Source organism: Pan paniscus, chromosome 1 (genome assembly GCF_029289425.2).
Source record: "Pan paniscus chromosome 1, NHGRI_mPanPan1-v2.0_pri, whole genome shotgun sequence".
Classification (NCBI taxonomy): domain Eukaryota; kingdom Metazoa; phylum Chordata; class Mammalia; order Primates; family Hominidae; genus Pan; species Pan paniscus.
In genome coordinates, this window is record NC_073249.2 from 76,683,972 (window position 1) to 76,709,441 (window position 25,470).

Genomic DNA, 25,470 nt, shown 5'->3' on the forward strand with positions numbered 1-25,470 from the left:
TATTGCACAATGGCCAATGTTTTCATTGAGATCCTAAGCAGCAAGTCATTCTTCCCATCAAAAGGTATTTAAGATACTCCTCCTATGGCCAAAATACAAAATGCTCATTAGTCCAGAAAGGGCATACACACACACACACACACACACCCCCAAAACAACATGCCACTGACATAGAGGGCTCAGGCTAGAGAGATGGGGACCTATAACATCACAGAGCCATTCTAAATGATTAGTTGTAAGCCAGGTGGCTAGCACAGAAAGGCTTCAATGGAAATTGGCCATTAGACATTTTACTTAAAGTTGTACTTGAGCTAGTAAAACATAGCCAAACAATAAAGAATTTGGTAAAGGTTCCAAAAAAGTGGAAATCCAAAAAAAGACAGCACAAAGCAACACAATGTGGGGGCATAGAGGAGGGTCCCCAGGTTGTGAAATCAAAACACCACTTGAATTTGATCTATTTCCTAGATCAACCTGATTAGGATTGTTACTAGTTCTATAGACAGGATGATCTGAAGGTTGATATAGTCCTTGTATATCTTTTAGAATTTATTGTACCTATAATATGTACATGTGTATATGTATGTATATAATATGGACATGTAATACCTTCACATACATCTACTTATGTATAATGAACTGTACGTAATTCTCTTTATGGAGTAGGCATTTATTAATTTTAACAGATACTGTTGTTTCTTTCAAAAAATTCCAAGTTTAAAACCCTATTTATAGATCATGTCTGTCTATTTTCTCCCATTATTGGTTTACTGCATATATCCATCTATGTGTCTTCAAGTCAAATGAGCCCTATTTGTCATGACAGTAAATACTCTGACACCCAGAGTAGACAAAATTAGTTGTGTATTATTCCTCACTGAGTTCTGACATATTGAAAAATTCTGATTGATTATGCTATACCCATACACTATCTCAAGGATAAAGTCATGATAAACAGTGGTATTAGGGGAATGTGGTGAGGAGTGCAGACCTGAGTACTAACAGATTTGGAGGAAACTGATGTCCACCTAATGCCCTCTTACAGACTTTAATATATCTTCTACTCTGTTGACTCTACATGGGATGTACCTGACATACTTCAGCATAAAGAGGTAGAAAAAATATGAGTTTTGGGGCCCAACATAGGAGGATTCAATCCCTATTCTGCCTTTATGGGCAAATGATTAATCTTCCTGAATGTCAGTTCATCATTCTAACAGATATAGAGAATACAGGGCTGTTTGATGTTCAAATGTAATCATTTGTACACAGAGAAGAAGCAGTAAGTGCCTAATGCATTTTAAGGTAATTTAGTCAGTAAGTGAACTGAAACCATGTTGTTCTATAATTAATTCTGAATTCAAAGCAGCCATGGATGCAGTTCAAATTGCTTAATCAAACATATCTTAGATCCTTTTTTCAATATTAAAAATACAGAATAGAGGTTTTCTTTGACCTTTTTTCCTGAAATTTCTTACTTTGCAGCTCTTGAATGAAAAATACCAGCTTCATTTAAAAATTTAGGATTTTGTCATTGTTTATATTGAGTTCTTATTTTAATTTCTAATATTTACAGATGCTTATACCTCTGAATATTTATTTCTAAAGTTTTATCATACCCTCAAGAAAGAGTACCCTCCTCTCTCTTCTTAAACAGTTTATTTCTAACCCGCTATTTCAACAGTTTCAGTTTATCGAGGTCTGTTTTCTCAGGCACTTTCTTACGTATAGTATCAATTTGGGCGTCTGTCTCCCTGCGGATAAGGTTTCAATTTGGTTAGATGGCAAATTCATTGGCAGCTGTTACTTTTTTTTTTTTTAATTGAGACGGAGTCTCACTCTGTCGCCGGACTGGAGTGCAGTGGCGCAATCTCGGCTCACTGCAACCTCCACCTCCTGGGTTCAAGCGATTCCCTTGTATCAGCCTCCCGAGTAGCTGGGACTGTAGGCGCGCGCCACCACGCCTGGCTAATTTTTTGTATTTTAGTAGAGACGGGGTTTCACCATGTTGGCCAGGGCAGCTCTTACTTTTTAAAATATCCCCCAAATCTCCTAGCACAGTAGTGGGCAGATAGTAAATGTTTGACATGGATTTGCTTGTCAGATTTAATTGAAAAACAAACAAACAAACAAACAAAACCCAGAAACTTCATGCTCAAGTATCTGAGCCAGGGACGGACCATAAACCCGAAGCTTGAGTTGGTGCTCATTTACCTCTTGTCAAATCCTGAGATATAACATGTAATCCTGATAACTTACACCAAAATCGTGCCAACTGTGACTCATTGCTCTAGAATTTCAGAAAGTCTTGCCTACTGTTACCTGTCTTAACTTGAAGTTTCCTCATTTCTAAATCCTATTTCATGAAAAGAGGCCCTAGAATATAGTCTTCTTGAAATAAGTATGTCATCTTTCTTAAGATACTGTCATAAGGTTAAATAATTAATAAGGATATTCCAGGGCCTAACAGTGGTTAAAGGCGGAAGGAGGAACTGGATTTTATTTAGAACAGTTTCTCATGTGAATAAATGTTTACCTAAGGTAGTAAGCCAGGGAAATTCCCTCAAAAATTTGGAAAGCAGACAGGAAAAGGGGCAGATCATAAAAACAGGAAGGACATAATTTAACTTCCAATTTTAAGTTCTGTGCTTGTGTATATGAATTCCAGATCTGATGCAAGTGCAAAGGTTATGGGATCAAGGCATCAGTCTTTTTCTAGAGTAAGTTTATTATTTATCCCTGCATTGCAGCATCTAAGTACAGAGCCACAAAAACATTTGTTGTGTTGAAAAATCATTTTTGTGTAACTGGTCTTTTAAGAAGCAGTTTATTGAACAAGGTAAAATAGGGCCCAAATTAAAATTTTGACAGTTCAGAGAGAAATATTGCTAATAATATTGTAAATAGTACAATATTAAGACAAAATGGTTGGATTACAAAGCAGTATCTGTGGGCTTGAGTTTTCACTCCATCATTAACCAGCCAGCAGTGATTTGAGACACTACTCACACCCTCTTGTCCTTAGTTTCCTTTTTTTGTAAAGGAGGATGTTAAATCTCTGGACTTTTTTCTAATTTATAAATCGTCAATTCTCTCTTAGATTAAAAAATAGGTTTTCCAAAATACTTTCATTGTACTTCCTTTTGTTTAAGTAAACTTTAGGTGAATTTTATCTTGTGGGAAAGATAAAGAATGTTCATTCTTTTCTAGGATTTAATAATTGAATTAAACTTCACTACATCTCTAAAGAGGGTAGAGAAGAGATAATCTAACATTTATGGAATGCATGAACTTTTCACCTTCATTTCATTCTCCACAAAAGCATTATACAGTGAAAATTTTCTCCATTTTACAGTTAAGGAAACTGAAGCTCAGAGAACTCAAGTAACATGCCTAAGGCCACAGAGCAGGTAGGAACTGGGCAGTGCCAGCCTCTGCTCTTGAGGTCTGTCTGATTTAAAAGCCTGTGTGACTGAGGTCCATAGAACCAGGAGACTTCCTCAATTTTGTAGTAAACCCATACTTTTGGGCCCAGGAAGAAAATCCAAGGTTTTTTTTTTTTTTTTTTTTTTGGAATAGAGTATAAGCTCAGGCTGAGGGCAGGATGCAGGAAAATATCCTTCTGTAAAATAACTTCTTATGCCAGAACTAGATTATCAGAGTTTAAAAATGATGAAATATAAAATTGAGCTTATTGTGTTTACAATTTTTTATTAAATTCCTGTAATACACTTGATATTTTCTAGAGACTATCTCAGAATGAACGCATTCTATACACTAGAAATTGATGAAACATTTTTGTGAGTATAGATTTTATTTTTCCAGCTTTATTGAAGTATAATTGACAAATAAAAATTGTGTGTATTTAAGGTAAACAAGATGACGACTTGATTAAAACTCTATTTTTTCCAAACTAGAGATCCTAGCCTCTCCAGCTTCCTAACACTCTGCCGCTCATGTACATGATATCTGGAGTATGGTAGGGGGATTAATCTCAAACTTTATTTTTTCTTATAAAAAGTAATTTTCTTATCTAGAAATAATCTGGAATACTTTCTTAGATGAGAGCACACCACTTTATTCTCCCAAGCCTCCTCTACACGTGCACTGTACTGCCATTTGATTTAGGAAAGAATTTTTTTTCCCCTCTGAACTTCCCTTGTGCTTTTTTTTTTATGTTCTGAGTTTGTGTTGGCTTTCAGCCTTCCGTTCCTTTTGTTGTATTTGACCTGGTGCCAAATGAGAGTCAGCACTTAAGTTACAAGTATCATTTTCTAACACAGTGACAGAAGGAAAACTCCGCCTTCCACACCCACTACTAATTACCATATTGCTACAAAACATGACATTGCATCCTTCACCCATCACTTGTGAATTTTTGTTTTCCACAGCTCTCATTTCTCCAAAAATGTGTTTGAGCCACTTGGAAAATATGCCTTTAAGCCATTCAAGAACTCAAGGAGCTCAGAGATCATCCTGGAAGCTGTGGCTCTTTTGCTCAATAGTTATGTTGCTATTTCTTTGCTCCTTCAGTTGGCTAATCTTTATTTTTCTCCAATTAGAGGTAAGGAGGCAATTGTACCTAAGGTTACTATTTGCTATAATCCTCTATTTATTTATTTTTCTAGTTATTATCATTGTCACTCAGTATTGTTAGCAATAGTTGGAAGGAAGAGATGTGTATACATAATGTAAATACAATTCTAATATTGTCACGACATGGCTTTTGAAGTTTATCTAAAGGTTTTGAGATAAAAGATATCAGAAAATGCTAAATGTTAGCTGCAGAACTCTGTTAGATAGAGAGAACTGGTTAAGCCAATTGACAGGGGCCTGTGGAGTATTTTTCCTTCCCTCTGCTATAGCTCTTGGTGGAATAAAAAAGGTAAAAATATGAATGAATATCAAGGAATGGGATGCAAGCTATAGTTTTATTTATGGAAAAGACTTAAAAAAATAGTGAAAGACAGGATTAAGTAAATGACAGGTGGTTTGTGTGTCTTTGAGGAGGGAAGTGGCCCTGAGCTAGGTGTAAGAAGATCTGGATTCTGGTTCTGGGTCTCCTAATAACCAGCTGTATAAATTTGATAAAGACATTTAATCTCTCTAGTTTGCAGCTTCTTTATCTAAAAAAAACCGGTGGTAGGGGAATGGATTTATTATGATGTTTCTTCTAGCTATAAAATGTCATGATCAAGAATTTATTTAAGGGTAGTATGAAGAATAAATGCCTAAGTCACTCAAAAGCAGGGAACAATGACTTTAGATTGAGTTGATCAGGGAAGACTTCATGGAGGAAGGAGAAAGCCCATATCTATTTGGGAAGCCCCTGCTGCTTGTCAGGAATTTCCCATTGAGATGCAGGCCAAGCTGTGGGCCTAGAGAATGGGATGATACACTGGGAATGGAGATTAGTTTTGTTCTTTACTAAAAAATCTTTCCTCACAGTTGACTACATAGCACTGATCAAAAAGAAAATAAGAAATGCTTTATTTATTTCAGGATTTAGCCTATTTCTGGCTAAATTTGAAGACTCTAAGTTTTGGGGAGAATAAAGTGGTATATGTCCTTCTGAGAAAGAGTTGAAATGTGACTGCAGAAACACTTTTCTTAAGGGAACTGACGAGCGAAGATTTCAAAGATATAGTTCTACCACTTAAGATAAGTAAAAGTAATTGAGAAAAGATGCAGGAGGAAGCAGTCCCCTATTGATATTAATTTAGAGTAGGTATAGCTTTGGCCAATTTTTCCACAGTAGCCCATTAATTTGTATTCCATAACTGTATACAAGGCTTATGTGCAACAGAGGCATTTCTAATTACAACCCTGCTCTCTCAAGAAATGTATGAAGCAGAAGTGTGAACTTTCTGGGTCAGTGAATTTGAAAGAAAGAATTGTCAGAAATTCTTAGTGTCTAGATTTCTGAAGAAGAGGAAGGGTGAGAATAGCAATAACTTAAATTTGGAAGTGCTTCTTTCTTCTAAAAATTATAAGATTAATTAGCCAGATAACCCTGAAGAACACTGAATATAAGCATCATCAGTTCCTACATATGACTTGGGAATGAATACACAGATGCCTTTCCCTAAAGGCACCCAGCAGTTCTTGCAAAGGGAAAGAGAAAGTCTAATAATGCCAGATCATCTGGGACACCTCTCTTCAGAATCAAACTGGATTAATCCCATGTGTTTGAGCTCTGATTCTGGTTTCTCTCTCCTAGATCCAGTTTCTCAATGAAATGTTCTACCTCTAAAGATAACCCAGAGTTTGTTTCAAATTTGGGGAAGTACAAAATGTTTTTAGAATATTGTTCTGACAGGACACTTGCAGGATTTGTTTCTATGGGAAAAGCCAGTGGCCTGACCAACCATACATGATATTAGCTTCTGCATTTCACTTTCCACTTACCTGTACTTCCCTTTCCCTATTGGCCACAAATAAATATCTCTGGAAAAGAGGTCTGAGAGGCTGGCAGATAGTGATTCATTATGATGTGGCCACTTCCACATTGTCACAATACCCATGAACTTTGAAGTTTTATTTTGGTCTCCACTCTAGTTTTTACATACAAAGTCCCACTTTCCAGATTGTCTAGACACTACTTTAAAAAGTGTACACTTAAAAGAAAGTGTAACACTTTAAAAAGTGTTAGATGGGAAGCTTGGCTCCTTGGGTCAATTTTTTTCTTTTTTTCTCTCTTCTTTGAGAAAATATTTAACTAAAAGGATAGCTGTGAGTCCAAGGAGTTTGGTCAATCCCTCAGTGAAAATAATCTCACAGGAATTATCACTAAGAAATCAAATGTTCAGCAGAGTCTGAACTTCAGCAAAATGAAGGATACTTTCAGAAGGGGAAGTTGTACTTAAAAGCAGAGCAGATTTTATTTTCACTGATGATTTGATTAGGGTTGGTTTGGAGAGAGAATGATTGTTTTGGCCATTTTGAGCCGAACTATGTAAATCTAGCCTTAAATCAAGAAGAGGTTACAAAAGCAACTGATCCTTCTAAGCAAAAATAACTAACCCATATGTGTCTTTAAGAGTGGGTATTTACTACTTCCAAACATCAGCAGAATTATAAATAGAAACTTACCCCACAGAGTGGTAGGGGTGAGAGTTTTGACCCAGACAGACTGGGTATAGATCTCATTCTTGCCTTTTATTGGCTGCATGACCTTAGGCTAGTTACTTAATCCCTCTCATCCTCATTTCCTCATCTGCAAAATGAGCAACCTAATTTTTGTAGAGTTGTGCTAAGGATTAATGAGACAGTAGAGTATCTGACATAATGTAGCTCCCAGTAGAGGGGAGTGATTAATATTTGCCCCATTACTATTAATGAGATAATAATGGGCAAAAATTTAACAAGATCATTTAACAATATGGATAGTCTTTGCCTACCTATATCACTCTCTCAATCAAAGACTATATCTCACAGCCAAATTTATGATTTTGCAATTAGATGGATTTTTAGTGGTGGCAATAAGTAGAGAGTATCACAGTGATGGTCTCTGTAGCACTAAATAGACATAAAGCAGCCTGCAGTATATTATACGGAATTTCTGACTCTGGAAATTAGTTTGGCCTTAGGTTGTCTATAGCTTAGGTTTCTCTGAGCACATCTCATACATGCTAGTAGATGGTGCAGATACTATCTGTGGCACGTATTTTGGCACTCATTCATATTTAGATTGTTACCAAATTGCTTTGGGTGTGTAATCATGTCTTTCTAGAAAGATTATAAACTTCTTGAGAAGCAAGGACCAAAAATTACATTTGTTTCTCATGCTTACAATGCTGTACAATGTTGGGAATATGGATGCTTAAATTGTAGTTCAATTCTTCATTACAATCAGCATCATCACCGAAACAGCTAATATTTATTGAACAGGTCCAGGCAGGATATCTAGGCAAAGCCCTTATTAAAAACGACCTCATTTAACCCCAACAACTTCAACAAGCTAGATGCTATTATTTCTCCCATTTTATAGATGAGGAAATTGGGGTTAAGGGAGTCTTTGTCACATCCCTATCATGGGTTGAACTAAATTGAATTTCAACATCTCTTCCAGGAAACACCAAAATGAGGATGAAATAATTGCAAGAGGCCAGGCACAGTGGCTCACGTCTATAATCCCAGCACTTTGGGAGGCTGAGGCGGGTAGATTTCTTGAGCCCAAGAGTTTGAGACCAGCCTGGGCAACATGGCAAAACCCTGTCTCTACAAAAAAAATACAAAAAAAATAGCTGGGCATGGTGGCATGCACCTGTAGTCCCAGCTACTCAGGGGGCTGACGTGGGAGAATTGGTTGAGTCCAGGAGGATGAGGCTGTAGTGAACTGAGATCACACCACTGCACTCCAGCCTGGGCAACAGAATGCGACCCTGTCTCAAAAAAATAACAACAACAACAACGACAACAACAAAAACAAGTGTAGGGAATCAAAAAATTTATTTCCTAGAATAGTGGCTTTCAGACTTTTTAATTGCACCTCCCTCTCAATAACATATTATCAGTATAATTCCCAACATTTGTATGCTAATTATTATGCTATATACAAGTACTAATAATATGTACACTAAAGAGAGACACAAAATATATATTTATAAGGGTGAGCCAAATAATATATTCAATGTAACTCTCACAATGCAAAACCATTTTGCATTCACCAAAATGTTATATTTTCTATAATCATTAATATATCATATAAACATTACTAAAATAAGTAAAATATTTTAATAACGTGGTGAATGCATTTATTTTTTTAATCTGAGCTTAACACTATGTGATACAGCAATTTGAAGTTTGATATGTTAATTTACCTTGTTTCATGATTTTGACTATCATGACTGAAAAATTACCCAACAAACAAATATAGATTAAAATGGAAGAACACATCTTTGGATATTCTTATCATGTCATACCACTTAATTTTCAATCCATCATTCAATGATGGATGCCTCTCTTTCCTTCCTTCCACAACTAAATTCCAAGATCTATAGCTTTAACACCTCCCTCGCATAAACTCACTCACTTGCTTCTCTCTATCTTCATTATACTCTAATGACAAAAGCTCGACTATGGAAAACCTCCAATGCTGATTAAATCCAACTGCTCTGTCTCTTTCACTGTTGAATATATCTGAAGAAAAACATAAAATTTTTTGAAAGGTCTTACTTTAAATTCACAGCCACTGCCTTCAAGTGGATTTCATTGTTGCTCTGGGAACAGCCCATGTTTCCCCAGTCCATTCACTCTCCTCTACTGGATGATTTCATACCTTTAGCTTCTCTTCAAACATCTAATAACTCTTCCCCATTCTCACTCTCCACTGATAACGTTGCCTCTATATTTTAAGAGAAAATAGAAGTACGGAGGAAAGAAGTTCCAATATCAACAACTCATTGGCATTTGTGTCCAGGTATACTGTTATTCTGTCTTGTCACTATGGATAAATTGTCCATGCATCTATCCAAGCCATCTATGAACTAAATCTTATCCTCTCTTGCCTACTCAGGGACGTTGCTGCAACAGTTCTCTCCTCGCTCTTACATATTATGCCTCATCCATTTTACAGAAAGATTTCCATCAAATGGAAATAGAAAAATGTGTTGTCATTTCTCTCACATTAAAACATAACAACAACAACAACAACAAAAAACCTCTTTGATCTCTCATCCTCATCCAAACTCCACTCATTTTTTTCTGCTTTCCCTACAGCAAAATTCCTCCAACTTCTCTTTTCCCATTTACCCTTAAATTTATTTTAACTAAGCTTCTGCCCTCTTCACATATCACAGAAACTAATTTTGTCAAGAACTCCAGTGACTACCATGTTGCTCAATCTATCAGTCAATTCACTGTACTCTTCTTACTTGATCTATCAACAGCATTTGACACCAGCTGATCACTCGTCCTTCATGAAATACTTTCTTATCTTGGCTTCCAAACATCAGACTCTCCTAGTTTCCTTTCAGACTCAGCTTTTCCTTTCTATTGTCCCTTGCTTGTTCTTTCTCATTCTCCTACCTCTAAACATCACAACGCCCCAGTATTCCTCTCCATCTACACCCACTAACATGATGGCCTCATACAATCTCACAGCTTAAAACATCAACTATGAGCTTAAGACTCTTAAATGTATATCACCAGAGCTCCTTAAGTTTCAACCTGCTTGACACACTTACTTGGATTTATAATAAACATCACAAACTAATATGTCCACAACCAAACTCATCATTGTTCCCCTCCCCATTTATTCCTCTTACATCTTATCCATTTTAGTGAATAACAACTTTATCTTTCCAATTATGCAGGCCTAAAATACTGGAGTCATCTTTGTTTCTTCTCATTCCCTACCCCATATCCATGTCAGGAACTTCTGTTGGCTCTGTTTTCCAACCAAGTATCACCATCTACACAGCTAGCACCTTGGTCAGAGGCACCATGCTCTCTTGCCTAGATGAATGACTGTAATGATCTCTTAGCTAGTCTCACTACATTTGCCCTTGCCTCTGTTTAATTTGTTCCTAGCATAGCAGCCAGAGAAATCCTACAAAAGGAAAGTGTGCAACATGTTTAAGTTCAAAAAGTCTTTTAAGCACTTTGCCATTAAGAAACCAATAACCTTTGGGTGATACAAAAAATGTTTGTGGTTATGCCTTAATTTACTACAAAGTATTTTTGACATTTAGCATTAACTACTTGTGTTTGTAAAATTAACCACACACTGATGGCATCTTGTAGCATGTGAACTGCCGCACATTGCAGTAGTCTGAAACTTGGAACTGTTTTTCAGGGTATCTCAGATACTGTATATGACATGTAGTTATCTGAATATTATACATGGGTGGTTTCATCAATCTGAGTTGTAAATATTTCTAGGGCTTAATTTACTATTTTAAATAAAATAAACATAAATAGAAGCTTCATTATTTTCCTTTCACATGCCAACAGATCACCTTGTGCAGTCACTGGGGTGTGGAAACTGCTATTTTGTTGAAAAACTTTTAGAGCCCAAGGTTGGGGGTGGGGGCCGATATCAAATAGTTGTCCTGTAGGTATAGATTAGGTAATGGAATGAGATCTTGACCTTTGTCTAAAAGACCTAAAAGGGAAGCTAGGTAATAAAAGGTAAAGGATGGAGCCACTCAACTTTAAAGGGAGGCTGAGAGGGCTGAGACATGGTGAAGGGAAGGATTTTTTTATGGTTATAGAACACTAGTTTGCTTCAGGAATTCAAAACTCTAAATAAATCTATCAAAAAAATTAACGACACTGTCATCATCCTAATCAATTCATCTTTTCTTTCCCCAACAGACTGCTAAGGAGCCCTGTATGGCTAAGTTTGGTGAGTAACCTATCTTGCATGTCTTTTACTTTTCTTAGTTTTTGATGCAAGAAGGCAGGTGTCAGCGATCTCAAGAAAACCTGTATTTTCTTTTATTCATTTCTGAGCTACTATGTATAATTACTTATCATGTACTGGGCAGTTGCCCAAGAGCTGAGGCTTTCAGAGGTAAACCAGGCAAAAGAAGCCCATGCCCTGATAAAGCTTATGTTGAAGGCTGCATCTCTGGCCAGGAATGAACATCTCTCTTACTGGCCTATGAATCTGAGATCCAGGAATCTCCTTTTAATTCTGTGTTTTAATAAACACAACAAGTTTCAGATTTCTACAACCTTTCCTTAAAGTCTTTCTCATGTTTCACATATTGCTAATGTCCAATGGAGTATGTGAGAGAGTGCCATTGTTGTTTCTAAATGTATAGAAGAGCAATGAGAGTTGGAAAAGTGGCCACTTCCTCTACTCCTTTCTCTTCTAAGCTTAGCTTCTGAGTCATTTTCCCTTGTGGTCACCTGATATTTGCTTAGAAAACACACCAGTTTACAGTTACACTGAGCCTTAGATTCTTAGAATACATGGAAAATTTCAGATAAATCCATTTTTTTAAAGTTGTTTATAGGTTTCAGGCCAAACATACATTTTCAGTTGAGAACAGACCATTTCTAGAGTTAACTCTGCAACCCCTGTGTTCCTATATAGTTTAAACCAGTAGGTTTCCTTGGCTTGTGGGAATTAGAAAATGTCCTTTTGCCTGTCTCTTTCTTTGTGTTTTGTTTTTGTTTTGCCCGTAAGTGGAATGGAATGCATGGCATGTGTGAAATTCTGCCTTGATGTGGTAAAAGTTGAGAAACTCAAGTGATGCTAAGGTGATCTTTAAATGACCCCCTTTCACAGAATTAAATGGGAGAACCAATGACACTTCTTCCTGGTGACCTGCCTATTGCCTATTACATGTCAAGGAAGAAGAAATTTACTGGGCTCCGAGCTCATTGGCGATACTGGGTGGCTTTGTCTTTTGTTCTAGTGATCGCTCTTTCATTCTCCTCCAGAATCTACCTTCAGAGTCTTATATTAGTCATTCATATGAATGAGCATTGAAGTAAAAATGTTACCTCTTCCAGGGTGTTTTCTCATCAAGTTTTCTTTTTAATTATGGGACAAAGGACAAAAATTATGGAGAATTGCAGAACAGATAAGCATTCTGGGTGGTAAAAGCACCTCCTGGGGCTGTGAGATCACACTGCTGTGCAAAACCAAGTAATGTTAGGCAAACATCTAAGTTTCATATGTGCTAATGAAAATGAATGATTAGGTCTTTACCTTTTCTTTACCATTTGGGACAGTATTGCACTAGGGATCCTTATATTCAAATAGTCAAGTTATTTCTATTTATAAACTCATAAATTTACAATTAGCTATTTTTGGGGGATTTATTTAATGAATCCTAAGTAGGTCTTAAATGATATATACCTACAAACTGAGGAGAACAGCCATAATTTAGACACAAAGCACCTAATTCAGGAACATGGAAGTATCATTCAATCAATAAATATTTATGGAACATCTACCAGGTACCAGGGACTTTTTCAGGTGCTGAAAATACAAGAATGAACAAAATAGAGATATATTTGTCCTAAAAAATTTTACATTCAAAGTGATACAAGATGGACAATAAACAAATGAACAATTTAGTTTATAACATCCTAGACACTGACACACTTTATGAAGAAAACTCAAGCAAGGTAAAATGAGGGAGTGATAGGAGAACGCTTTTTAATATAGCATAATTAAGGAAAGCCACACTGATAAAGTGATAAACAGCCAGTGGTATTTACACCGAAAATGCATGGAAAGGCATGGACTGCCAACCCTGGTTTTCAAAATTTTGGCTTGTGATTTCTTTCTCCATTAGTCTTTTCTTCTCCTTTCTTTTCCCCACAAATATTAATCAACAAGAGATGCGAATTCACTTAAGTCATTTTTCTATTCCAAATTCTTTTCCTTAGAATTCTTGCTCCAAGCAAGAAATACTCTTTGGATTTGCAATTTCTCTAAAACAAGGAGTAGATAGGTACTTAAAATAGAAAAATTCTGCTTGAAGAGAACTAGTGTAGATCAGGTAAAGAAACAACATGTATGTGGTAAATAATTAACTACAATCTGGAAAAGGATGAAATAATGAAATAACTATGCTTTCATCTTTTTTATCCTTGTATATTTCTTATAGGACCATTACCCTCAAAATGGCAAATGGCATCTTCTGAACCTCCTTGCGTGAATAAGGTGTCTGACTGGAAGCTGGAGATACTTCAGAATGGCTTATATTTAATTTATGGCCAAGTGGCTCCCAATGCAAACTACAATGATGTAGCTCCTTTTGAGGTGCGGCTGTATAAAAACAAAGACATGATACAAACTCTAACAAACAAATCTAAAATCCAAAATGTAGGAGGGACTTATGAATTGCATGTTGGGGACACCATAGACTTGATATTCAACTCTGAGCATCAGGTTCTAAAAAATAATACATACTGGGGTATCATTTTACTAGCAAATCCCCAATTCATCTCCTAGAGACTTGATTTGATCTCCTCATTCCCTTCAGCACATGTAGAGGTGCCAGTGGGTGGACTGGAGGGAGAAGATATTCAATTTCTAGAGTTTGTCTGTCTACAAAAATCAACACAAACAGAACTCCTCTGCATGTGAATTTTCATCTATCATGCCTATCTGAAAGAGACTCAGGGGAAGAGCCAAAGACTTTTGGTTGGATCTGCAGAGATACTTCATTAATCCATGATAAAACAAATATGGATGACAGAGGACATGTGCTTTTCAAAGAATCTTTATCTAATTCTTGAATTCATGAGTGTAAAAATGGAGTTCTATTCCCATGGAAGATTTACCTGGTATGCAAAAAGGATCTGGGGCAGTAGCCTGGCTTTGTTCTCATATTCTTGGGCTGCTGTAATTCATTCTTCTCATACTCCCATCTTCTGAGACCCTCCCAATAAAAAGTAGACTGATAGGATGGCCACAGATATGCCTACCATACCCTACTTTAGATATGGTGGTGTTAGAAGATAAAGAACAATCTGAGAACTATTGGAATAGAGGTACAAGTGGCATAAAATGGAATGTACGCTATCTGGAAATTTCTCTTGGTTTTATCTTCCTCAGGATGCAGGGTGCTTTAAAAAGCCTTATCAAAGGAGTCATTCCGAACCCTCACGTAGAGCTTTGTGAGAACTTACTGTTGGTGTGTGTGTGTAAACATTGCTAATTGTAAAGAAAGAGTAACCATTAGTAATCATTAGGTTTAACCCCAGAATGGTATTTTATCATTACTGGATTATGTCATGTAATGATTTAGTATTTTTAGCTAGCTTTCCACAGTTTGCAAAGTGCTTTCGTAAAACAGTTAGCAATTCTATGAAGTTAATTGGGCAGGCATTTGGGGGAAAATTTTAGTGATGAGAATGTGATAGCATAGCATAGCCAACTTTCCTCAACTCATAGGACAAGTGACTACAAGAGGCAATGGGTTGTCCCCTGCATTGCACTGTCTCAGCTTTAGAATTGTTATTTCTGCTATCGTGTTATAAGACTCTAAAACTTAGCGAATTCACTTTTCAGGAAGCATATTCCCCTTTAGCCCAAGGTGAGCAGAGTGAAGCTACAACAGATCTTTCCTTTACCAGCACACTTTTTTTTTTTTTTCCTGCCTGAATCAGGGAGATCCAGGATGCTGTTCAGGCCTTATCCCAACCAAATTCCCCTCTTCACTTTGCAGGGCCCATCTTAGTCAAATGTGCTAACTTCTAAAATAATAAATAGCACTAATTCAAAATTTTTGGACTCTTAAATTAGCTACTTGCAGGTTCTTGTTGAAAGGTATATAATATTACATTGTAAACAAATTTAAAATATTTATGGATATTTGTGAAAAGCTGCATTATGTTAAATAATATTACATGTAAAGCTATTTAAAAGAGTTTTTTTTGTATTTTGTGTAACAAAAATTGCTCAGGAGCATGCTAAGCCTGAGGCCAAGTTGTTTCTTAGTATGACTTTTTAAAAAAACATCTGCTGAGTAGCTACAGGGCCAAAGACTTGGAGAGCTTGTTTCTGTTGCATTTGCATATCTTCTCAGGAAATTAAAGTGTGTCATACATATGTGTGTGTGTGTGTGTGTGTATGTGTGTGTGTATATATATATGTATACATATAAAATCTTGGTGTTCTTGATCTTTGTTGTGTTATAAGCAATGTGTGCTGGAGTGGGCTGGTGCTAGCTTATAAGCACATATTATTAAATTTTCAGGAATGTTGCACTTTAGTTATTAACTATAGGCATTCTTGAAATTGGCTATGGTGGGAGTATTTATACCATGTAAATTGGCAAACACTACACATTTTCCTTTTGGACAGCTAGTTCACCAGCACACCACTGTGAAACTCTCCTTAATGACTCCTCTCTGCCCCCGCTTCATTCCTGGGATAATCATGGCAGACTAAGGGAGAAAATGAAATTGTAAAAATTTGGCATACTGGTGATTTCTCAGGGCAAGCAGAGGTTACTACAGCTGCAGCTAGAGGGATGACTACCAACAGGTGACCTTTACATTTTCCTGATGTTATAATTTTAGCTTTTGTTTTCAATGTATACTGTTTTCCTGTTTTTCCACATAGTAGCCTGCATTTTAAATCTATAATAAAACATGCTGATAACTGGGTTGCAGCTGATTTATCTGTGGGTCATCAGACTAGAGTTAGTAATCCAGGGAACACAAAGGTACATCATAGCAATCTTTGCCCATATGAAACACTGTTTGGCAAGTGTTAGGCAGAAGTGAGAGCTGGATGCAACTGACTTTTCATCATAGCTGTTCCCATTTCTGATGAGTTAGTCAACAGTTTCACTTTCTGACTTTTACCTACCTCCTTTTCTCCACCCTGCCCACATTCACCATCAAAGCCATTGTCAACCCTTCTCACACTGTTTTTGCCTTCCATTTTGCCCCATCAAACAAGAGCATGCTATATGACTATGGATTAAGTTTCCGCTTCTGAAGATGGCAGTTAATTGAAAAGGGATGTAATCTAGTCAACAAACTCCTTAGATGAAGTGTATCGGTACATCTTGAAAATGAAATTCCTGCCTTTGTGTTCCATCCCAATTAGGCAATTTAATTTGGGAGGACATATTTTTATCAGAGAGAAGGAGAAGACAAAATCTGATTGACTGAAAAGTTAACAGTTCAGAGATTTCCATCAGGTAAAAGCTACAAATGATGCTTTGGCACACATTTACTCTCTGATCCAAAAGAATGCATGCCTATTCTAGGGTTTACTTGAAATTCTGCGACAGTCACTCCACTGATTATGACTCTTCCATGAGTCTCCCATCTATGCATAGGAAATTTGTACACATGCCTTGCCCCTACAAACTAAGAAAGTATGAGCCCACCTCAATATAGCAAAATTCTCCTGCCTCCACTACCAAGCAGTTGGCCTTTCTTTTCCAGACAGATTTTCTGGGTGGGGTCAGACTAGTCCAGTATCAGCTCTAGCTGTATCAGATGGAGGCAGGCACCCGTTCTTTGTATCTCCTAATAGCAAGAAATATTTTTCAAAGCTACTTTAGAAATTCCCTTGAAGTCTCCTTACCACGCTTCTGGTTAGAAAGTTTCATTGCTCTCAGTTCTTCCAGCAAAAGAAAGTGGGTAAGGACTCACAGAATGGCCACAGCTCTAAGTGTTGTCATCAATACCTCCTTCTCCCTCTTCTGGCCTTATTTTATCTCTCTTTTTTTTTTTTTTTTTTTTTGACAGAATCTCACTCTGTTGCCCATGCTGGAGTGCAGTGGCTCACTGCAACCTCTTCCTCCCAGGTTCAAGCAATTCTCATGCCTCAGCCTCTCGAGTAGCTGGGACTACAGGCTCCCACCACCAGGCCTGGCTAATTTTTGTATTTTTAGTTGAGATAGGGTTTCATCATATTGGTCAGGCTGGTCTTGAATTCCTGGCCTCAAGTGATCCACCCAACTTGATCTCCCAAAGTGTTGGGATTACAGGCATGAGCCACAGCGCCCGATCCTCATTTTATCTTTCATCTGGGTGAAATGTTTACAAGTGAGTGGAGGGAGGGGACTTACTTCCCTTTACAAATTCTGCATATTGCAGGAGGAGGAATTGTCTTACTCTCACTTTGGTAACCAGGTACCAATCATATTGTGTCTGCGTTGAAACTGTCAACAAGAGTCAGATTTTAACACTGAGTTTTACTTATATGTCCAAAAGGAATATTAAGGGCTTGTAATAAAATGCAGGAATACAAACACCTCCAAACCATCATCACAGAATCAATAATAAAATAGGGCTAAATCAAAGGTAGAGGGAGAGGAAAATTGTTTAGAAAAGTTAGACTTAAGAACATTATTACTAATTAACATAAAGCATTGCTTTTAATTTCTTGATAGTCAAGAAAAATTAGATAAAAAATTAGAGAAAATATGCTCTGTGTTGTGTCTTGGAGTGATAGCTCAACTAAATGTTTTGAACTCCTTAAAGTTGATTACTGCTATCACAAACCAGTAAATTCAAATAAGATAAATGGAAGAACTTTGGGAGGCTGAGGTGGGTGGATCATGAGGTCAGGAAATGGAGACCATCCTGGCTAACATGGTGAAACCCCATCTCTAGTAAATATAAAAAAAATTAGCTGGGCGTGGTGGCATGTGCCTGTAGTCCCAGCTACTCAGGAGGCGAAGGCAGGAGAATCACTTGAACCCGAGAGGCGGAGGTTGCAGTGAACCGAGATCGCGCCACTGCACTCCAGCCTGGCCAACAGCGAGACTCTGTCACAAAAAAAAAAAAAAAAAAAAGATAAATGGAAGCATGCATTTTGCTATCTTGGGCATATTAAATCTGCTTAGAGTTCAGCACTAGGAAATAGTTTTATTCCCTTATAAAGGAAATAAAATCATTTAATTTAATTTTTTAAAGCACACTGGTTATGTAGAAAAAGACACTTTTTCCTAGTGCTGAGCTCTAAGCAGATTTAACGTGCAAGATAGCAAAATGCAGACTCTTCCTTTATCTTATTTGTATCTACTGGTTTGTGATAGCAGTAAACAACTTTAAGGAGTTCAAAACAGTTTATTTGAGCTATCACTCCAAGACACAACACATAGCAGTAGTGGTGAACCCAATTATGTTGTTTGAGCAAGTACATCAGAGGGTTTATTTGACCTGCCTTAAAGATCTTAGGAAGTGTCTGACAATAGGAAAACAAAAATTCAATGAACAAGGTCTGTTAGATTAAAACAACTCCCCTATCTCTTCAATAGCATAATCACAATGGGAATCTCAGATTTCAGTGTTCAAGGTGATCATTTCCATCCAGCTTTGGTGTTATCCAAGGACACCACAGGAGTGGCATGCCTCTCACATAGAGCCTTAACAGCACACAGTCTCAGTTAGACTGAGGTATACTGGTTGGTTTTAGTTTCTTAGAATGGAAGATACAGATAATCTTTTTGTCTTCTCTCCCTGCAGTTTGGTTGTACCTCTTGGATAACAGGCTAGGATTCTGATGACCTAGATTCCCACATCTGACACAGTGCCTGGCTCACAGTCCTTGATTGACTGTTGCAAATAAATGAGTCAAAAATGTATCTGGGTGTTTATGTTAATGTATAAATAGCATTATCTTGTGCATTTTGTATGGCAGAGTCCAGGGGGCAAAGCCCTCAGGCTCCCTTTCCTCACTGTCTCTCATCCCATCACTTACTGTTCACAAGTATTCTTCACCTTCCTTCACAAAATCTGTTCTCAGGAACATTGTTAATGTAATTAAAGAAAGGAAACTTATAAACTCACTTGCACTAAGGGAAAGTGGCTAATATACTATCTTGCCTTGTGTCACTAAAGCAGGATAGAATCCGATTTGTTTTAAGCTTGCCAAATAGATGCACCAAGAAGGAATTGCCTTTACAATAACCCTAGGCAAAAACATTTATTTAATAATCAATGGCAGGGTTTTTCTTTTTTTTTCTCCTAATACTATCCCTCCCCTAGCCCCCCACCCCCTGACAGGCCCCGTTGTGTGATGTTCCCCTCCCTGTGTCCATGTGTTCTCATTGTTCTACTCCCACTTATGAGTGAGAACATGCGGTATTTGGTTTTCTCTTCCTGTGTTAGCTTGCTGAGAATGATGGTTTCCAGCTTCATCCATGTCCCTGCAAAGGACATGAAAGTCATTCTTTTTTATGGCTGCATGGTATTCCATGGTGTATATATGCCACATTTTCTTTATCCAGCCTATCACTGATGGGTATTTGGGTTGGTTCCAAGTCTTTGCTATTGTAAATAGTGCTGCAATACACATACATGTGAATGTGTCTTTATAGGAGAATAATTTATAATCTTTTGGGTATGAACCCAGTAAAGGGATTGCTTGGTCAAATGGTATTTCTTGTTCTAGACCCTTGAGGAATCACCACACTGTCTTCAACAATGGTTAAACTAATTTACACTCCCATCAACAGTGTAAAAGTGTTCCTATTTCTCTACATCCTCTCCAGCATCTGTTGTTTCCTGACTTTTTAAGGATCGCCATTCTAACTGGCATGAGATGGTATCTCATTGAGGTTTTGATTTGCATTTCTCTAATGACCAGTATGTCATATGTTTGTTGGTGCATAAATACCTTCTTTTGAGAAGTATCTGTTCATATCCTTTGCTTACTTTTGGATAGGGTTGTTTGTTTTTTTCTTGTAAATTTGTTTAAGTTCCTTGTAGATTCTGGATATTAGCCCTTTGTCAGATGGATAGATGGCAAAAATTTTCTCCCATTTTGTAGGCTGCCTGTTCACTCTAATGACAGTTTGTTTTGCTGTGCAGAAGCCCTTTGGTTTAATTAGATCCCATTTGTCAATTTTGGCTTTTGCTGTAATTGCTTTTGGCGTTTTAGTCATGAAGTCTTTGCCTATGCCTATGTCCTGAATGATATTACATAGGTTTTCTTCTAGGGTTTGTATGGTTTTAGGTCTTACATTTAAGTCTTTAATCAACCTTGAGTTAATTTTTGTATAAGGCCTAAGAAAGGGGTCCAGTTTCTGTTTTCTGCATATGGCTAGCCAGTTTTCCCAACATCATTTATTAAATAGGGAATCCTTTCCCCATTGCTTGTTTTTGTCAAGTTTGTCAAAGATCAAATGGTTGTAGATATGTGGTGTTATTTCTGAGGCCTCTGTTCTGTTCCATTGTTCTACATGTCTATTTTGGTACCAGGACCATGATATTTTGGTTACTGTAGCCTTGTAATATACTTTGAAGTCAGGTAGTGTGAGGACTCCAGCTTTGTTCTTTTTGCTTAGGATTGTCTTGGATATCCAAGACATATACGGGCTCTTTTTTGGTTCCATATGAAATTTAAAGTAGTTTTTTCTAATTCTGTGAAGAAAGTCAATGGTAGCTTGATGGGGATAGCATTGAATCTATAAATTACTTTGGGCTCTATGGCCTTTTTTATGATATTGATTCTTCCTGTCCATGAGGATGGAATGTTTTTCCATTTGTTTGTGTCCTCCTTTATTTCACTGAACAGTGGTTTGTAGTTCTCCTTGAAGAAGTCCTTCACATCCCTTGTAAGTTGTATTTTTAGGTATTTTATTCTTTTTGTAGCAATTGTGAATGGGAGTTCATTCATGATTTGGCTCTCTGTCTGTTATTGGTGTATAGGAATGCTTGTGATTTTTGCACATTGGTTTTGTATCCTGAGACTTTGCTGAAGTTGCTTATCAGCTTAAGGAGACTTGGGGCTGAGATGATGGGGTTTTCTAAATATACAGTCTTGTCATCTACAAACACTGATAATTTGACTTCCTCTCTTCATATTTGAATACACTTTATTTCTTTCTCTTGCCTGATTGACCTGGCCAGAACTTCCAATACTATGTTGAATAGGAGTGGTGAGAGAGGGCATCCTTGTCTTGTGCCAGTTTTCAAAAGGAATGCTTCCAGCTTTTGCCCATTCAGTATGATATTGGCTATGGGTTTGTCATAAATAGCTCTTATTATTTTGAGATATGTTCTGCCAATAGCTAGTTTATTGAGAGTTTTTAGTATGAAGGGGTGTTGAATTTTATCAAAGGCCTTTTCTGCATCTATTGAGATAATCATGTTGTTTTTGTCATTGGTTCTGTTTATGTGATGGATTACATTTATTGATTTGTGTATGTTGAAGCAGCCTTGCATCCCTGGGATGAAGCCGACTTGATTGTGGTGGATAAGCTTTTTGACGTGCTGCTGGATTTGGTTTGCCAGTATTTTATTGACAATTTTTGCATCGATGTTTATCAGGGATATTGGCCTGAAATTTTCTTTTTTTGTATTGTCTCTGGCAGGTTTAGGTATCAGTATGATGCTGTCCTCGTAAAATGAGTTAGGGAGGAGTCCCTCTTTTTCTATTGTTTGGAATAGTTTCAGAAGGAATGTTACCAGCTCCTGTTTGTACCTCTGGTAGAATTAGGCTGTGAATCTGTCTGGTCCTGAGGTTTTTGGGGTTGGTAGGCTATTAATTACTGCCTCAATTTCAGAACTTGTTATTGGTCTATTCAGGGATTCAACTTCTTCCTAGTTTAGTCTTGGGATGGTGTATGTGTTCAGGAATTTATCCATTTCTTCTAGATTTTCTAGTTTATTTGCATAGAGGTGTTTATAGTATTCTCTGATGGTAGTTTGTATTTCTGTGGGATCAGTGGTGATCCACCCTTTATCATTTTTTATTGTGTCTATTTGATGCTTCTCTCTCTCTCTCTTTTTTTTTTTTTTGAGACAGAGTCTTGCTCTGTTGCCCAGGCTGGAGTGCGCTGGTGTGATCTTGGTTCACTCCAAGCTCTGCCTCCCAGGTTCATGCCATTCTCCCACCTCAGCCTCCTGAGTAGCTGGGACTACAGGCATCCGCCACCACACCCGGCTAATTTTTGTATTTTTTAGTAGAGGCAGGGTTTCACCATGTTAGTCAGGATGGTCTCGATCTCCTGACCTCGTGATCTGCCCTCCTCAGCCTCCCAAAGTGTTGGGATTACAAGTGTGAGCCACTGCACCCAGCCCTCTCTTTTTTCTTTATTAGTCTGGCTAGTAGTCTATGTATTTTGTTAATTTTTTCAAAAAACCAGCTCCTGGATTCATTGATTTTTTTGAAGGGTTTTTCATGTCTCAATATGCTTCAGTTCCACTCTGATCTTAGTTATTTCTTGTCTTCTGCTAGCTTTTGAATTTGTTTGCTGTTGCCTCACTAGTTCTTTTAATTGTGATGTTAGGATGCCGAGTTTAGATCTTTCTTGCTTTCTCCTGTGGGCATTTATTGCTATAAATTTCCCTCTAAACACTGCTTTAGCTGTGTCCCAGAAATCCTGGTACATGGTGTCTTTGAAAGAAAGTCATTGGTTCTTTCACAACAACATTGTGTCATTGGTTTGAAAGAAGTAATTTATTTCTGCCTTAATTTTGTTATTTATCCAGTAGTCATTCAGGAGTAGGTGGTTGAGTTGTCATGTAGTTGTGTTGTTTTCAGTGAGTTTATTTATCCTGACTTCTAATTTGATTGCACTGTGGTCTGAGAGACTGTTTGTTATGATTTTCATTCTTTTGCATTTGCTGAGGAGTGTTTACTTCCAATTATGTGGTCAATTTTAGAATAAGTGCGATGTGATACTGAGAAGAATGTATATTCTGTTGATTTCTGGTGCAGAGTTCTGTAGATGTCAATTAGGTCCACTTGGTCCAGAGCTGAGTTGAAGTCCTGAACATCCTTGCTAATTTTCTCTCTCGTTGATCTGTCTAATATTGACAGTGGGGTGTTAAAGTGTCCCACTATTATTGTGTGGGAGTCTAAGTCTCTTTGTGGGCCTCTAAGGACTTGCTTTATGAATCTGGGTGCTCCTGTATTGGGTGCATATATATTTAGGATAGTTAGCTCTTCTTGTTGCATTGATCCATTTACCATTATGTGATGCCCTTCTTTGTCTTTTTTGATCTTTGTTGGTTTAAAGTCTGTTTTATCAGAGACTAGGATTGCAACCCCTGCTCTTTTTTTGCTTTCTATTTGCTTGGTAAATATTCTTCCATCCCTTTATTTTGAGCCTATGTGTGTCTTTGCACGTGAGATGGGTCTCTTGAGTACAGCACACCAATGGGTCTTGACTCTTTATCCAATTTATCAGTCTGTGTCTTTTAATTGGGGCATTTAGCCCATTTATATTTAAGGTTAATTTTGTTATATGTGAATTTCATCCTGTCATTATGATGCTAGTTGGTTATTTTGCCCATTAGTTGATGCAGTCTTTTTATGGTGTTGATGGTCTTTACAATTTGGTATGTTTTTGCAGTGGCTGGTACCGGTTGGTCCTTTCCCTGTTTAGTGCTTCCTTCAGGAGCTCTTGTAAGGCAAACCTGGTGGTGACAAAATCTCTCAGCATTTGCTTGTCTGTAAAGGATTTTATTTCTCCTTCACTTATGAAGCTTAGTTTGGCTGGATATGAAATTCTGGGCTGAAAATTCTTTACTTTAAGAATGTTGAATATTAGCCCCCACTCTCTTCTGTCTTGTAGGATTTCTGCAGAGAGATCTGCTATTAGTCTCATGAGCTTTCCTTTGTGGGTAACCCGACCTTTCTTTCTGGCTGCACTTAAGAATTTTTCCTTCATTTCAACCTTGGTGAATCTGATGATTACATGTCTTGGGGTTGCTCTTCTGTAAGAGTGTCTTTGTGGTGTTCTCTGTGTTTTCTGTATTTTAATGTTGGCCTGCCTTGCTAGGTTGGGGAAGTTCTCCTGGATAATATCCTGAAGAGTGTTTTCCAACTGGATTGCATTCTCCCTGTCACTTTCAGGTACACCAGTGAAACATAGATTTGGTCTTTTCACATAGTCCCATATTTCTTGGAGGCTTTGTTCATTCCTTTTTATTCTTTTTCCTTGAATCTTGTCTTCTCACTTTATTTCATTAAGTTGATCTTCAATCTCTGATATCCTTTCTTTTGCTTAATCTATTCAGCTACTGATACTTGTGTATGCTTCATAAAGTTCTCGTGCTGTGTTTTTCAGCTCCATTAGGTCATTTATGTTCTTCTCTAAACTGGTTATTCTAGTTAGTAATTCATCTAACCTTTTTTCAAGGTTCTTAGCTTCCTTGCATTGGTTTAGAACATGCTCCTTTAGCACGTAGGAGTTTGTTATTACCCACCTTCTGAAGCCTACTTCTGTCAATTCATTGAACTCATTCTCCATCCAGCTTTGTTCCCTTGCTGGCGAGGAGTTGTGATCCTTTAGAGGAGAAGAGGCTGTCTGGTTTTTGGAATTTTCAGCCTTTTTGCACTGGTTTTTCCTCGTCTTCGTGGATTTATCTACCTTTGGTCTCTGATGTTGGTGACCTTTGGATAGGATTTTTGTGTGGATGCCATTTTTGTTGATGTTGATGCTATTCCTTTCTCTTTGTTGGTTTTCCTTCTAACAGGACCTTCTTCTGCAGGTCTCCTAAAGTTTGCTGAAGGTCCACTCCAGACCCTGTTTGCCTGGGTATCACCAGCAGAGGCTGCAGAACAGCAAAGATTGCTGCCTGTTCTTCCTTCTGGAAGCTTTGTTCCAGTGGGGCACCAAATGGCAGAGTTTTTCAAAGTGAGGCTCGTGGATGTTGTATTAGATTCACCAAAGATGCTTGGAAAAAAAAAGGTAATTCATCAGTCTCATTTACAGTCACTTGAATAAACATTTCTAGGAGTGAGGCCTAGGAATAAAATTTCTAACCAGCTCTAACCCATGGGTAATTCTTATTTACACTACAGCTTAAGAGTCACTGCTTTATGAATGCAACATTGAATCTCATCTGAACATTTTTCAACCATTTAAAAAGAGTAAACGCTTCTAAACAAATAAACAAAACAATACAAAAAAGCAACAAAATCTCACAGTTGGTGCTGCCCATGAAATTTCCCATAACCCATCTCTCATCACAAGAGCAAGTAGCTTTCTATCCTCTATGCATGTCTAAATAATGGTCATGCCCTTTAATTTTCATAACCTAATGGTAACATTGCCACTTGAACATTGGCATTCT

General features: G+C 37.4%; 1 protein-coding gene across 1 annotated transcript; it reads left to right on the plus strand.

The window, feature by feature from the left end:
• Positions 1-3,191: 3,191 nt before the first annotated feature.
• On the plus strand, positions 3,192-16,082 carry TNFSF18 (TNF superfamily member 18). The gene is given in 4 exon segments (XM_057302085.2): positions 3,192-4,263; positions 4,266-4,564; positions 11,320-11,350; positions 13,575-16,082. Coding segments are annotated over 4 exon segments (879 nt in total). The 5' UTR covers positions 3,192-4,061; the 3' UTR covers positions 13,922-16,082.
• Positions 16,083-25,470: the final 9,388 nt, after the last annotated feature.